The sequence below is a fragment of the Eretmochelys imbricata genome, chromosome 9 (assembly GCF_965152235.1).
Source record: "Eretmochelys imbricata isolate rEreImb1 chromosome 9, rEreImb1.hap1, whole genome shotgun sequence".
Lineage (NCBI taxonomy): Eukaryota > Metazoa > Chordata > Testudines > Cheloniidae > Eretmochelys > Eretmochelys imbricata.
This window is the reverse complement of record NC_135580.1, coordinates 5,552,917-5,568,618: the sequence shown is the minus strand read 5'-3', so window position 1 is coordinate 5,568,618 and position 15,702 is coordinate 5,552,917. Positions and strand designations below refer to the sequence as shown.

The following is a 15,702-nucleotide window of genomic DNA, read 5'->3' as shown; positions in this document are numbered from 1 at the left end:
CAGGGCTGGCAGGCTCCCCACCCGGCTCCACGTGGCTCCTGCAAGTGGCGACATGTCCCTCCGGCTCCTTGGGGGAGGTACTGCAAGGGGGCTCCACGTGCTGCCCCCACCCCGAGCTCCAGCTCTGCAGCTCCCATTGGCCGGGAACTGCAGCCAATGGGAGCTGCAGGGGTGGCACCTGTTGGCGGAGACAGCATGCAGAGCCCCAGCCCCCTGCCCCAGCCCTGAGCCCCCTCCCACACCCTGAACCCCTCATTTATAGCCCGACCCCAGAGCCCACACCCCAACCCCCTGCCCCAGCCCTGAGCCCCCTCCCACACCCTGAACCCCTCATTTATAGCCTGACCCCAGAGCCCACACCCCAACCCCCTGCCCCAGCCCTGAGCCCCCTCCCACACCCTGAACCCCTCATTTATAGCCCGACCCCAGAGCCCACACCCCAACCCCCTGCCCCAGCCCTGAGCCCCCCCACACCCTGAACCCCTCATTTATAGCCTGACCCCAAAGCCCACACCCCAACCCCCTGCCCCAGCCCTGAGCCCCCTCCCACACCCTGAACCCCTCATTTATAGCCCGACCCCAGAGCCCACACCCCAACCCCCTGCCCCAGCCCTGAGCCCCCCCCACCCTGAACCCCTCATCTATAGCCCGACCCCAGAGCCCACACCCCAACCCCCTGCCCCAGCCCTGAGCCCCCTCCCACACCCTGAACCCCTCATTTGTAGCCTGACCCCAGAGCCCACACCTCAGCCCAGAGCCCTCACCCCCTCCCGCACCCCAACCCCCTGCCTCAGCCTGATGCCACCGCCCACACTCCCAACCCCTCAGCTCCACCCTCCAGCCCAGAGCCCCCTCCTGCACCCCAACCCCCTCATCCCTGGCCCACCCCAGAGCCAGCACCCCAACCCCCTGCCCCAGCCTGGCGCCCCCTCCCACACCCCGAACCCCTCAGTTCTGGCCCCACCCCGGAGCCTGCATCCCCAGCCAGAGCCCTCACCCCCTCCTGCACCCCAACCTCCTGCCCCAGTCCGGTGAAAGTGAGCAGGGGAGTGAGGGTGGGGGAGAGCGAGTGACAGAGGGAGGGGGGATGGAGTGACCGGGGGGCAGGGCCTAGGGGAAGGGGCGGGGCAGGGGGCGGGGCAAGGGTGTTCGGTTTTGTGCGATTCGAAACTTGGCAACCCTCGCTGTGACCTGTGGCTGCCACTGAGCTGAAACGGCCGTTCTCCAAGCAGTGCCGTTTCTTTAACCCCAGGAGCAGAGCGCTTCGGAGAAAAGGGCTTTAACCCAGCCCCCCGTGCGCGGCTGTCACACCTGGCGTCCTGCGTCCTTCTGCGGGGACCAGGGAGGCCGAAGGTTTCCGGGCCCGCTTGGCAGGGGTTGAGATCCTCACGGGTAGCTAGTCTCCTAACTTGATGGGAGTTGGAGGTTGAGGGCCAGATACCTCCCTCGCCAAACCTGCTCTCTCCTTGCCGGATTGTGGGTCACAGAGGGGATACGTAACTGTTGATGCGGGGAGGGGAGGGGATTTCAAGGGGGGGGGCACATGACCCCCCCCCGTCACCTCTAGACGTTTCAGGGGGAGCGGCGATGCCAGGCGGCTCGGGCCAGCCCCGCGCGCACAGCGAGGCTCGGGGAGGGCATGCCAGCTGTTGCTAACTGGAAGGCAGGACAAGCCCCGCAGCAGTGCCAGGGGAGCGGTTTCCCCGGGGCAGAGCCCCTGCCCCAGGAGTGGGAGGGAGAGCAGCCTCTAGCCTAGGAATAGGCCCGGGCGTTTGCCCCAGCAGGCAGGGGCAGCGGGTATCATTGGCCGGGGGGGCTAAGCCTCCCCTAAGCTAGGTTGTGGCCCTGTCCACGCTCAGCGCCCCGTCCCCTGAAGCCCGCAGATGCTCAGCGCCCGCCCAGGCCTGGAGCTCGGGGCTCGGCCGGCAGCCAGGGGCTGGGGCAGCCATGGGCAGCTCGGGCCAGCCGCTGCGGTGGCTTGGGCTGGTGGGAGTAGGGCCAGCCGGCATAGCCCGGGCTGGCCGGTGGGGGTTGGGCCAGCCAGGGCGGGTCAGGTCGGCTGGCACAACTGAGGCGGGCAGACCGGGGTGGGGGGGTTGGGCTGGACAGCATGGCTGGGGCCAGCCAGCCTGGGCTCCTCCAGTCGCAAGAGGGGGAGAGGCTCCAGCCATGGGGGGAACGAGGGGGACTCAGGGGCGGGGCCTCAGCTGGGGCGGGGCCAGCAGGCTAGCCTCCCCGAAGCGGGGGTTCACCCCCCGCCCCTCCGCAAGGAAGGAGAAGCAGTCCCATGTAGTGGGCTGGGGCAGAGTCTGCATGGCCCCTCTGCATTCGTCGCTTTGGGACATTTAGCTGTTGCTATAGGGAAGGTAGAAATCCGCTGGGCACGTGACACTCCCCCCACCCCGGCGTTGCCTCAGTGTCTCAAACTCCCCCACGTCTTTTGATTCCCAGGCCCCGACTCCACTCCACAGGGACCAGTTCGCTTCTGGGGGAACCAGCCTGACAGGCCCAGAAGGGGGCTGAGCCGGTGAATCAAGGTGAAGGCTTGTGCGTTGTTCTCCAGTGTCCGAGAGATGTGGGTAGGATACGCCGCCTGCCCCATCCTGGGCGCATTTCCTGACAGCCCTGCTACGCAGGAAACCATCATAATAGCCTGGTTAACACACAATATTCATACGGCGTCCCTGGCAGCTCCAAGCCCATCCCCACGTGCCCACAGGCTGGGCCCCTACTTGTAGCTCAGCTCTGGTGCAAATCAGAGTGAAGCCCAGCCTGGGGGGCTGGTGGGTTTCCACACCCCACGCTGCAGAACTGCACTGGAGCGGTGGCAAAACCTCGCTGCCGAGAGACCATGACGTGTCCCTGGTAGAAGGTTTCACCGTGACTTTGCTCAGCACCCAGGGAGGTGAAGCCGGAGGCCAGCCGGGAGCCCAGGCCGGTAGTGGTGGCAGGAAGGTTAATTGCGATTCCATCTGTAGGACTGGACGTTAGAGATGGAAATGACCCACTTGCTGCTCTGGTCCGTCTCCTGGGGCCGGGGCTGGGCTGTTCCCTGACCTGTTTGCTGGCAGTTCGTCCAGGCTAGCATTAAGTGCCCCAAGCAACAGAGCTGCTCCAGGGGAACGATTCACTCTCCGGACCCCTTCCCATGTTTTCTCTTTTTAAATTCCACCCCACTGCAGCGAGTGCACCCCCCTCAGGCCTCCAATGAATCCCCTCCCCTGAGCTGCTGCTCAACCAGTTTCAGCTTGTTCTGCTCCTTTCATTTTCCCTTCTCAGTTGTTCCCCCTTGACTCGCTTCCCCCCACCGCCCCTGCTCTTCGCTGAACTCTCTCCACTTTGCCCAGCTATGCCAGGGCCCAGCCCCACAGAGCAGGGCCCACGCGGGCTCACTACTGCAAAGCCCAGAGCTGAACTGGCTTCGTGCACAGCCGGGTCCCAAGGCAAACTCCTGTCTGCTTTGCCCTCCACTGTCACCCCCAGGGCTCTCTGAATGATGGAGTCACCCTCCCACCGAGCAGGGGGGCCAGAGTTCACCCCACAAAACACATGTGTGCACACACTGCATTAACTCCACTTTCTCCACGTTAGAAAGCCGTCCTCTCCCTGCTGTGGATGCAAAGTCCCCCGATCCTGGCTGGTTAGTGCTGTTGGGCCCCAGGTCAATAACCTGGCAGCTGATAGCCAGGGCAGCTCCTCTCTGCAGAGCGGGGATGAACCACTTTCTCGTCCAATGAACCTCCTGGCACACACAGAGAAGGCGGGGTGGGGGAGTTATTTGTGCAAACCTGTTGACCGAGATTCGTGGTAACCCTTGAATTTGCTCTGCTAGTTGGAGTGTCTGTGTCCCCAGACAAACCACAGCCGGTTACCTACGGGGGATGCATCGTGACCGCTGATCCGTTCCCCCCACCCCGGAAGGGGAGTTACAACTGCACAAGGCCGGGCTGCGAGCGCCGACCTTTGGGACTCTGCCCCCGCCTGGCAAACGCTGCTGGAGCCTTTGGCCAGCCAGCAGCTGGGCTTGTGGACGGTGAGCAGGAGCCAGCTTGATTGCCGGGGGAAGGGGCAGAATGGAGTATTCTGCAGAGCTCCTATCCGACCCCAGGTAGGGGACGTCGAGGCTGCAGGCAGAGCAGCTCCTCGGTTCTGCACTGGTGTGGGGCGTGCTGGGGGCTGAGGACTGTGTGAAGGAGGAGGGTGAATTCCCCCCCCACGGCCCCAATGCCCTCGGGAAATGTCCAGACACTTGGTGCAATCTGCTCCCTGCTGAGTGCCATTATTTATAAGCCAGGGCAGGTCCCATCTGCTACGGAGGGCTGAGTACCCAGGGAAGCAGGATGTGTCACCCTGTTCTGCCAGCTCTGGGGCAGTTAGTGCTGGTCACCTCCGACCACGACTAGGGTGACCAGATGTCCTGATTTTATAGGGACAGTCCTGATTTTGGTGGCTTTTTCTTATTGTAGGCACCCATTATCCCCACCCCCCCAGTCCGGATTTTTCACACTTGCTATCTGGTTACTCTAACTACGCCAGCCCCGCCCAGAAATGCCTAGCCATAAACTCACCTCACCTTAAACCCAGGCCCCACGAGTGAAGGGTGATTAGTCATTGGGGCACCTGCTCCAAGGGAACTGGGCTGAGACCTGCCACACTCATTTCACAGGGGTCACTCCTCGTCCACTGGCCCCTTTGCAGCCTGTGATCGGTTGCTGTTGCCCCGGCTGGGGGGGTTACGAATCAGGGCTGCCCATCGAGTGCTTTCCACCCAGGGAGGCCAGCAGCGCTCCCAGTGGCCATGGGGCTTTGCAGGGGGCCAAGTTGTATGATTAGCCCTTGCGTAGCTGGGCTGGGCGAGCTTGGCCAATGACCCATTGCAGATGGGCAGATCTTACAGCGCCCAGTGCAAGCTGCTGGCCGAGAAGAGCTGGGGCCGCTTCGCACCCCTCGAATCCCTCCCCACAGGTGGGACTGGACTCCAGCCCGAGAGCGGAGCTAACCGGGGGCCTGGTTTTCCTGCAGGTTCTCACCTCAGCTGATTAAGCTGCTGATTACGAATTTCAGCGTCCCCCTGGCCTGTGTCTCCAAGCCGCCCACCTCGCTGCAGCTGCTGTACAGTACGTGGGGGGCGCTGCCCCATGGGTGCCGGCGGGGGGAGGGGGAGAGTTAGACTGGGCCAGGACTCAATATTGGCTGGGTCACAGAGCAGTCCCGCCCTCTCAGCCCCGGTGCTGGGCAGGGGGAAAGGGCTCCTGGTTGTAGGGCTGAGGGAGAGAGCAGGGAAGTGGGGCAGTGGGGAGGGGCAGGGACCCAGCCCTGAGGACAGGGGAGAAAAGGCAGAGGGACGGCTGGCCAACCACTCACCCTCCCTAGAGCGTGTTCACATCTCATGCAGATTTCCAGGGGGCTTTTGCACTGCATGGGAGGGACGGCCGTGACATCTCTCTCATCCCCTCCCTTCCCTGCAGAGCTGGACCCCATCGAGCTCTCCATCCATGGCCTCATGACCTTCCTGACACTGGTGTCGGTCGCCATCTTCCTTGAAGAAGCCATCTACCTGTCAAAGAAGATCCGATGCGTGATCAAGATGAAAACCCTCATCTGGAGCAGCTCGGCCCCCACGGTGAGCCCCAGCCTTCGCTGTGAGGGAGGGGATGGCAACAGGATCCTGGCGGGCATTCACAGCCATGCTGTGGGTTCCTGTTATGCTGGTGGACAGTGCAGGCTGGGAGCGAGCCCTGGAGCTTTAGCTTGCGGAGGGCAGGGGACCGTGCTGGGCTGGTTTATTACATCCGCATTAGAGAGTGGATCCAGAGTTGGGGGCACTGCAAATATCCCAGGGGGATCTGGGATCATGCCGGGTCTCTGAGCTCCCCCAAGTAGCGGGGGTGATGAGATGCTGAGACCACTTTAGGGCAAGGGACCAATTGCAAAATCCAGCCCCATAGAACTTGGATTGTAAACGGGCCGGCCCATGGAGCTCCAGAGTTCTGCTGTGGGCCCATCTCTGCCATCCGCTCACCCGCCTACCCCAGGGCCTGTGGGGGAACCGGACTGGAGCATGCCTGGCTACCTCCCGTTTACGCTGGGCCTGCCCTCCCTTCTTCTCCAGATGGTCTCCGTGTTCTGCTGCTTTGGGCTCTGGTTACCACGCTCCATGATGGTGGTGGAGATGGCTATTGGCATGTGAGTATTGCTACCACCCGGCCCCGCTGCAGCCTGGGGGAGCTCGGACTGATCCGGCTGCTCCTGGCCTAGCCAGAGGCGGATTAAGATTTATTAGGGCCCTGGGCACAAAGAACGTTCCTCCCGCCGCATAAAAAACATGGATGTATCAAACTGTATTAATAAGATGACTCAATTCAGTGTTTACACACGGCCTTACTAACGAAGCAAATCCTATCCCGGTTCCTTATGCCTATATTAACTGCTCAATTTTTCCACACAGAAAGTGAATCTAGCTAGATCTTATCCATACCATCACACTGCTAACCTGGGCAACCCTGGTATTACAGGAATCAGTTGTTCGCAGGCCAAGAAGCGGGTCTTTCATCTCCCCCAATTATCTTGAACATGGCCGGTGTGCGGTTTTCCCACCTGTTGATCGCGTTATCTTTCAGTTTTTCTATTGTCTGAAAGAACAGGCGGCACCGTTCCAGAAAGTAACTTAATTAAAAGAAATAAGCCAAACCTGAGGCACAATGACTCATTATTCAGAACCGTAAGGTTCAGCCAATGGAGAGAACTGATCTAAAGCAAAGTTTACCATTGATCACTTCAGCTATGAAGAAACATTGAAAGACTCTGATGGGTGCCAAAGTTCATGTCAAACTGTGAGCAAGGTGACATTTTACCAGTCAGCTGTAACAGTTAGTGCTAAAACGTAAACGGAAACGAGCATGTACGTATCCATTCAATCACATTGTGAAGAAGAGGCCAGGTTCTGATTAGCCAGAGCAGACCACAGCAAGTTCTGTCATTACTAAGCCAATGAGAATATAGTTTGTCCAATAATCCTGCAGAGAGAGAATATTCAGCACTCCCTTCTCCCAATGCCTCATCATTGGTGTAATGGAGGGAAGGGAAATAAGTCACTGGAGCTGAAGGGCCTCCCAAGATACATTTCTCCCATTTCTATAACTATCTGGGTTTGTCCTTTATGTTTTACCCCTAGCCCGGCTTGGCTTTGGCATTCCCATAGGAATGGATGCCTAGGGCAGCAGTTGTTTCCACCGGCCATCTTTGTGAAGTAAATTTGGGTGGGCCACAATTCATCTGTGAAGTTCATAGTTGAGTGAGTTGGGGCTGGAATCTGGGGCCCAGTGTAAACAGAGCCACATCAGTTCATGCTGAGTGAGGGGGAAACACACACAGAGCGTAAACGTACCGTCGGTAAATAGCACTATGTCTTTCATCCACTGCCGAAGTGGGAGAACTGTACTACGGAAGGCCTCATATCAGCTGAGCAGGGGGTGAATAATGCCCTGTCAAATTGGACACGGCAAGAACCCACGCTAAGATCCCACGGCAAGAACCACATGCGTGGAGAGGTGGGATCCACAACGATCTCACGTGGGGGTAAACAGGGCTACCTCATGACATACTAGGATGAGGCAAATAATGCTGCATTGTGAGGTGCAGAGATAGGGGCATCCAAAGGCCTCGAAACCATGGCTGGAGGTATGAAAAACCCAGACAAAGCCTCCGTCTCACCATGTCTTTTGCAATCACCAAAAGACACAGGAAAAAACTGGAAGAGGAGGAGAGAGAGAACAGGTCACACCTAGGGAGAGAAGTGATTGAATATTGAGAGCTAAGGCAGAGACCAATGGGGTGTGTGTGTGTAGGGTTGGGGGTTTCCATGTTTCCCCCATTGAGGACAGCAGGGAGCCCCCCCTTGTTTCCCCATGTGTTTGTGGGGCTGCATTTCCCTGGGAGCTCACTGGTGGGTTGAGGTAGTGGGGATTTCCCCAGCGCCCCTGGCTGCGGGGAGCTCCCCATCCCAGCAGCCAGCCCACCCCTCTTCCTGTCTACGTTCTCCCGGTCGCTGATGTGCTGCAGGCTGCAGCCTGCAGCCTGTGTCCTTGGGCTCGGGGCAGTAGGACTCCAGCCGGGACTGGAGGAGACACAGCAGGAGGTGGTGTTCCCCACCTCCCTTTGGCTGCCCAGCCAGATGCAAGAGCCTCCCGCCGGCTGATCCCCTCACCGGCTCATCCAAGAAGCCTTGCTCCAAGCCCAGCCAGCCCAACTAGCAGAGCAGACGATGCAGCAGCTAAATCCTGCTGCCCAAGCATCATGAGATTTTTCCGTGGGTTGCCAAATTGGCCAGCCCCCCCGTGTGTTAATCTGTCTCTGCGCCTTGCAGGAGCGGGGCCTGGCCCCGTGCGGAGCAAACTCTGTGCTGTGGCGTTGTCACCTCCCTGGGCTGACTTCGCTCTCTGCCCCCCGTGCTGCCCCCAGGTACTTCAGCATATGCTTCTACCTCCTCATGCTGATCATGGTGGAAGGCTTCGGGGGGAAGGAGGCCCTGCTCAAAGCCCTGAGGGACACGCCCATGGTGATCAGCACAGGCCCCTGCTGCTGCTGCTGCCCTTGCTGCCCGCGCATCACTATGACCAAGTAAGGCTGCCAGGCCTGGGCACTGATGGGGGCCCTGGGGCACTACACAGGGACAGCAGTGGCTGGGAGGAATGCGGGTTCCTTAGCCCCTCCCTTTACGAGAAGCCGGCCATGGGGCGGTGCAGCTTCTCCCAAGAGGTGCATTGAACCCCATAACTCCCTCTGAAGGTGCCCGGCCAGAAGCATGGGAGCAGCTGAGCTCTGCTTGCACCACACCCCGTGGAGGGAAGGGGCAACGGTTGGCTTCAGTCCACCTCTGTGCAATCTAGAGCAGCCCCAAGTGTTGGCTCATTGTTTCCATCTACTCCCCAGTCTGACTGGATCCAGCTGTCATCTTATCTTATACGGAAACTGTCAGCGCTCTGGGGCAGGGGCTGTCTTTTCGTTTGTCGTTTGTCCAGCACTTCACACCATGGGGGCAGGGTCTATGACTAGGGCTCCCAGGTGCTACCAAAAGCCAAGCGAAAGATGTGGGATGATTTATAGATCAGCCCCACAAGGCAAGGTCTCTGCTCCCAAGAGTTTGCTGTCCAATGTGCTTGGCCAGTGGCAGGGAAGGGCTGTACTAGAAATCCCCGTGAATTTCACAAGGCAGTTTTGGTCTCTGGCTCACAGGGCATTCCAGTCTCATGTTATAGTCCGTTCTGCAGGCCTAGAAGGGGTGGCCTGAGGGCAAGGCAAGGTGGCAAGTGGTGGAAGGTTGGGTAAAAAGCAGACTTGCAAGGAGCAAGCTCCTGGCTCCGGAGCGGTCACTGACATCTTGCTCTGTTGCCATCATAGGAGAAAACTTAAACTCTTTCTTCTGGGCACTTTTCAATTTGCCTTCTTCAAGACAGCCTGTGTCTTTGTGGGGCTGGCCCTGGCTGAAGATGGAAACTACAATCCGGCTGATGTAAGTCATAACCCTTCACCCATCGAAGGTAGAGGGGTTAGGGTACCACTTTAGCCCTACCTCTGACTCTGGGCCATAGATCCAGCATTAGAAGGGAGACTGCTTCCCTGGCTGTGCAGCGGGAGGGGAACGTGACAGCAACTTGTGGGGCTGCCTGTCTTGCTCGGATTCTCCATCTCTCCCCAGTGCCCAGGGGTATCAGGGCAGCATGTCCGTGCCCCATCCTGGACAATGCTCCGTCTCCTACTCGGGGCTGGAAATCACAGCCATGCTTCCTTTTCTTCTGTCCCTCCCAGATCTCCGCTAAGAGCGTGGCACTCTGGATAAACACCTGCCTTGGGTTCTCCACCATCTTTGCTCTGTGGGCCCTTGGGATCATGTTCCGCCAGGCGAGGGTACATTTGGCAGAGCAGAACATGGGGGCCAAGTTCGCTTGTTTCCAGGTAACATTGCTCGGGGTGATTACCGATTGTTAGCATTTTCCTGGCCACAAAGGGGCTTTCATTGGCCTTTGCATCTATAAATTGGGTCCTTCAAAACTCCACTCGCCCCACATGTGCAGCATACCATATTCCGGCTGGCTGATACCCCAGAGCTGGCTGCCTTTCTATTCCCCTGTCTTGAAACTACCTCATCCTCTCAAGGAGCACGAGGGGCTTCAGGTGTGGAATGAGCAATAGGACCAGCTCAATGCCTAAGACCGACCCCGCTTTCCCACAAGTACCCCTGCCATATGCGGTGAGTGAGCAGCAGGAGTACACGGGAGGGTGGATCAAGACAGAGAAGGATTCCAGCACACACTAGGATACCTGGCATTGAAATGGCAGACATGGAAGGGGGAAATTATGTAAAAATGGAGAAACTGACATAAAGATTCCTTTGAGTAAGCAAGGATTTGAAAGTTTATTTAAAAAAAAATGGGGGGGGAGAGGGAGGGCAAGAATTGTGGACCAAGGAGAAAAGAGGAAGATCCTATGAAGTCTGCCCCAAAAGAGAGGATACTGTGCTTCTCCCAAGCTACAGCAGGATCAGCGAAGGACTCATATTTAGACTTAACTGGTCACTGTAGTTTGAATAATGTAGTTATTGCCTAGACACAAAGCTGGGTGGTGTAACCCCTGTAGGGCTCAAGAACCAGTTCCTCACCTGATATGGGAATGCAGGGAGTGGTCCCAGGAAATAATTTAGATGCTTTAAGTATCAGGAAAGTGGGCTAACATTAAACCCCCTCTACTGCGGTTTTTAAGGCTATAGAGCGAGGTACCAGTGTAGTGGCACGAACGGCTGAGGAATAGGGTAGGTGGTGGTGACAGACTCAGCAGCTGAGTCTCCAGCACAAAGCGGCAGCAAGGCTGACCCGTGGACACGTATTCAAAGCAGAGCTGGAGCTTGCTGCGGGGGCCTCGGGAGGCCAAGGGTATGCAAGAAAGCTACTAGCTGCTAGAATGAGAAAGTCAGCGTGAAGGAAGGGGCTAGGCCTTGGATACACCAACACACCCCTGTTGGGGGTCCCTCAGTTTGCAAGCAGCTCTCTCATCCCCACGTCTTCTGGTGGCAGGTGCTCCTCATCCTGACTGCGCTACAGCCCTCCATCTTGAGCATCCTGCAAAGCAGCGGCCAGATCGCCTGCGCCCCGCCCTTGTCCTCCAAGACGAGGTCACAGTGTGAGTAGCAAGAGGCCCTGGCCTGGGTTAGTTTAAGGATGAAAACTGGCCCAGGATTGAAGTCGGCCTCTCTCTCCATGGCACAGGAATATTTTCACAATGTTTTTTTCTTCCCTTTTGAAAGAAAAGGAGAAGCTCCTCTTATTGCACTCCTTGAAGGAAAGTGTAATTGCCTTCTTTGCATCTCCATGAAGGGCGGCGAGTTGTATGGGCCCCTGGTGCTCGGGCTCCAACAAATTCAGGGCCCCAGGGGCCCGGCTCCTCCAATGTTCAGGGCCAGGTCTCTTCCCCTGGCCCTGCCTGCTGCCCCCGCACCTCTGCCCTGAGCGTCCCTGCCTGCCCCAGGCAGCTGCCCCCTGCAGCTCTGCACTGCCCTCCCTCGCTGGCCGCTGCCGGCTAATGGAGTGGCACGGGTGGCAGGCTGACTGCTGCACCCGCGGAGGGGAGGCGGCGCAGCGGCATGGCAGACCCCCTGCCCGGCAACTCCGAGGGGGCTTATCCTGTCTGGACCTCCTGAGCAGCAGCCTGGGGCTTGGGTGAGTGTCGTGCCGGGGAGAGGGAGGCCCCACCCTGGAGCTTGTTGCTGCTGGTGGGGAGAGGGCTGGGGGGAGTCCTCCTCTCTGGCCCCAGCCCCAGGGCAGCCTGCCTGCTGCACCCCAAAGTTTGAACTCCTCATCCCCGGCCCAGACCCGCCCCAGAGCCCACAGCCCCAGCCCTCACTCCCCCAACCCCAACCCTGTAAGCCAGCCCTGAGCCCTGTCCTGCACCGTGAACCCTGCAGCCCTCTTCCCCAGCCCTGAGCACCCTCCTGCATCGTTAACCCCTCATCCCCAGCCCCACCTGAGCACACACCCCCAGTCAGAGCCCTCACCCCCTACTCAGAGTTCTCGCAGCCCAACCCTCTGTTCCAGCCCCAAGCCCCCTCCTGCACAGTGAACCTGTCATCCCCGGCCCCATTCTTTGCTTTGGAGTTGGCATTTCTTTCCATATGGTTCTTAGGGGTGCATTGCTGTGGTAGACAGGGGTAGACTGTCTGACTTGTAGGCCTTGTCCGCACTGGGTTATTTTACACCAACATAGCTGCATTTGTGCAAGCCCCTAGTGTAGACAATCCATGCCCAGTTAATCATGACTTGTGCTGGCAGTTTTTGTTAGTGTGAAACCCCAGTGTGGACAAGCCGAGTAAGGTGACACTTTATCTAAAAAATTAGTTTTATAAAAACAAACCCTGAAGACCCACATAAAAATACCCCCCTGTTATTCTTTTAAATTCCATTAAAAACACTGGTTTTACAGCAAGGACAAATTTCCATCAAGTGTTCGCAACCCGAAGATTACAACACTGAGAACTTGGAAGCACCTTAATTGATTTTCATTGTCCAAGATAAGAGATGTGCAGACTTAGAGAGAGCCATAAAGAGGTAAAGAAATACTTGTTTACAATACATGGCTTTCAGGCTGGCCATGTCTCCAATAACAGAGTTTCGCATTTACCTCCCTGTGCACATTAATGAAGATTTACCCTTTTAGATTCCTTTCATCTTGGTTACTAGGCTGAAATATTTGTATAATAGTTAAAACAACAAAGCCAGTTAAAATAGTGTACACCCCGCGTAGTAATGCCAGTCATGTAACCGAGTTCTGCCTGCTCTCCAGCCTGGGAGAGGAAAAGAATCTCTTACTCCTCACCCCCCACACCCCAACCCTGAGCCCCCTCCTGCACCATAAATCCCTCATCCCGGGCCCCACCCCACAGCCCTCACCCCCCCCAACCCTCTGCCTGAGCCCCTCCCACACCTCAAACCCCATCCCTAGCCCCACCCCAGAGCCCACACCCCAGTCAGAGCCCTCATCCCCCCCACACCCCAACCCTCTGCCCTACCCTGAGTCTCCTCCCACAATTTTGTGTAATAATAATCCCATTAATTTTGTGTAATAATAAACAACAATGGATACATTCTTAATAAAGTTACCCAGAGAAAAAGAACAAAAGGGTAATTCATCAAGTGAGGGCCTGCAAACTGAAGTTAAGAGACTGGGAATGGTTGATTCATTATAAAAAGTAACCTATTTCCCCTTGTTTATTCCCCCCCTCCCCCCCCGTTCCTCAGACGTTCTTGTTAAACCTTGGATTTGTGCTGGAAATGGCCCACCTTGATTATCATACACATTGTAAGGAGAGTGATCACTTTAGATAAGCTATTACCAGCAGGAGAGGGGGGTGGGGGGAGAGAAAACCTTTTATAGTGATAAACACCCATTTTTTCATGGTCTGTGTGTATAAAAACATCTTCTGTATTTTCCACAGTATGCATCCAATGAAGTGAGCTGTAGCTCACGAAAGCTTATGCTCAAATAAATTGGTTAGTCTCTAAGGTGCCACAAGTCCTCCTTTTCTTTTTACAAAAGAAAGATGTGGCAAATCTAAAAGATCAGAAAAGGAGTTTTCATCAGTCTTGGCTGTCAAGATTTATGTGGTTGGAGTCCAATAGCGAATTAGACAGAGCTGTTTCCTTTTGAGGGTTATTGATCCAAGAGTGCTGGGTTGTTTCTGTATTCAAACAAGTATTAATAAAGTTGATACTCTTAGTTAAATAATTTTTTCTTACGATAGTGATATTGTGCAATATTGGAAAACTATTAAATGTTTACTGTTTCCAGTCTATTTTTACATTATTTAAAAAAATATGTATCAGCTTACAAGGAAGGGGTGTGTGTGGGGAAGGCCGAGGGGGGGGAGGGGGGCAAGACTTGGACCCCTTCTGGGCACCACCAAAAATTATACAAACCTGCGATCTCCACTGTAGCAAAAACAGCTGTAATTTTCAACGTCGTGACGCAGCAGGAGACTAGGCGTATCTACACATTTGCTCACTAATGAAAAACAGCCTGTTGAAGTGGCAACTGTTAGTTTAGTCAATCCAGCTGCTGCTGTATTTGTTTCCAGCCCTTTCTCCCGGGAATTTTCCGGGCCAGCTTCTCTTCAACACTCTTGTAAAAGCAAAGTAGACTGCATTGTCTGCGAGACTAGGCCCCTGCCTTGGGTGAGGGACAAGGCAGAACTAGGCCTTACGCACTAGCTAGACACAGGTACTGTTCACCTGCATGGAAGTGAAATTCTGCTGCTCTAAAGAGCAAATTAATCCTTTGTCCAAAAGGAAATATTTTTAGCCCCCATATGGTAACTGCTGGGAGCTAGTGAATCCTGATTTCCCCTTACCTTTGTAACATACTTCTTTAAACAACTATACTGTTCTGGCTGGTGAGTGAATAGGGAAGAACGCTAATGAAAGACCTGTCAACTAACCCCTCTGTTTCTTGGTTTGTTTTCAGACATGAGTGTGCAGTTGCTTATCCTGGAGACCTTCATCATAACGGTGGTGACTAGGATGTATTACAGAAAACAGGACGACAAGGCAGGATACCAACCTTTCAGCCTTCTGGATGGGGACATGGAAAGCAAAGCCTAGACAGGAAGAAGTGGTGACCAGAAAGGAGCTTCTGAGAGCACAGAGCCATGGCACAAGGAGTTTTTGCCAAAACATGTTCCCTCTGCAATTTCACAGTGATAGAATATTTCCCTAGGTAGCTGTCTGAAGTTTCATTTGGCAAGTGACATATAGGAGGGAAACACAATTTGCATCCAGATGGTAGATGGCTCTGAAATCCAAAGGATATGAACCAAAGTTTCTGTAAACCAGCTTCTTAGTGCAGGGGCCTTATCTGTAAAGTGCCTAGCTCACCTCGAGTGCTGTATAAATACAGAATAAAAATCGATCCAGGCACTTAAACTGGGCTCTTTGCTGTTGGAACGAACACTACTCCTCCATTTCAATTTAACAAAAGGGAAAAAAGTGGGGGCTAAAACTCTGCTTACTTCTGGTCTCAAAGAGCTGAGGGTTTGGCTACCACTTCCATCGGTTTAGACCAGTGGTTCTCAAACTTTTGTACTGGTGACCTCTTTCACATAGCAAGCCTCTGAGTGTGACCCCCCCTTATAAATTAAAAACACTTTTAAATATATTTAACACCATTATAAATGCTGGAGGCAAAGTGGGGTTTGAGGTGAAGGCTTTTGAGATGAAGGCTGACAGCTTGTGACCCCCAATGTAATAAACTCACGACCCCCTGAGGGGTCCCAACCCTCAGTTTGAGAACCCCTGGTTTACACAAATGGGGATATTCCAACACTGAGGTGTACAAATGAGTCTCTATGGACTTATGCAGTCAGGGGAAGTGTGAAAAACCCAGCCCCTTTATACAAACTAGTGGCCCCAGCTGCTAGCTTTAATTATGGAAAAGTCAGTACCTATCACAGCTACAGCACCACTCATCCAGAGGCCCCAACAGCCTTCACAAAGATGGGTATTAGTATTCCAGTTACACACACGGGGAAAGCAAACCCACAGATGGGCTAAGTGAGTTGTCTAAGGTCACAGTGGTGGAACAGAGAACCCAGGCATCCTGACTCCTAGAGAGGTCTATTTTCCACTGGAAAATGCTGCCACTTTTCTAACTGCAAATCAA

At 55.5% G+C, this 15,702-nt stretch overlaps 1 protein-coding gene across 3 annotated transcripts in view; it reads left to right on the top strand.

The window, feature by feature from the left end:
* Window positions 1-14,950, top strand: part of SLC51A (solute carrier family 51 member A) — a 28,466-nt gene extending 13,516 nt beyond the window's left edge. For 2 of the 3 annotated variants that reach the window (XM_077826255.1, XM_077826254.1), the window contains exons 2-11: window positions 2,452-2,537; window positions 3,833-4,108; window positions 5,023-5,117; window positions 5,469-5,623; window positions 6,113-6,186; window positions 8,461-8,619; window positions 9,400-9,511; window positions 9,808-9,954; window positions 11,070-11,175; window positions 14,509-14,950. In XM_077826255.1, the coding sequence (XP_077682381.1) occupies window positions 4,074-4,108; window positions 5,023-5,117; window positions 5,469-5,623; window positions 6,113-6,186; window positions 8,461-8,619; window positions 9,400-9,511; window positions 9,808-9,954; window positions 11,070-11,175; window positions 14,509-14,645 (1,020 nt within the window). In that variant the 5' untranslated portion in view covers window positions 2,452-2,537; window positions 3,833-4,073 and the 3' untranslated portion in view covers window positions 14,646-14,950. The remainder of the gene's footprint in view (window positions 1-2,451; window positions 2,538-3,832; window positions 4,109-5,022; window positions 5,118-5,468; window positions 5,624-6,112; window positions 6,187-8,460; window positions 8,620-9,399; window positions 9,512-9,807; window positions 9,955-11,069; window positions 11,176-14,508) is intronic. The other variant, XM_077826256.1, reaches the window with a different exon arrangement.
* The last annotated feature ends 752 nt before the right edge of the window (window positions 14,951-15,702 follow it).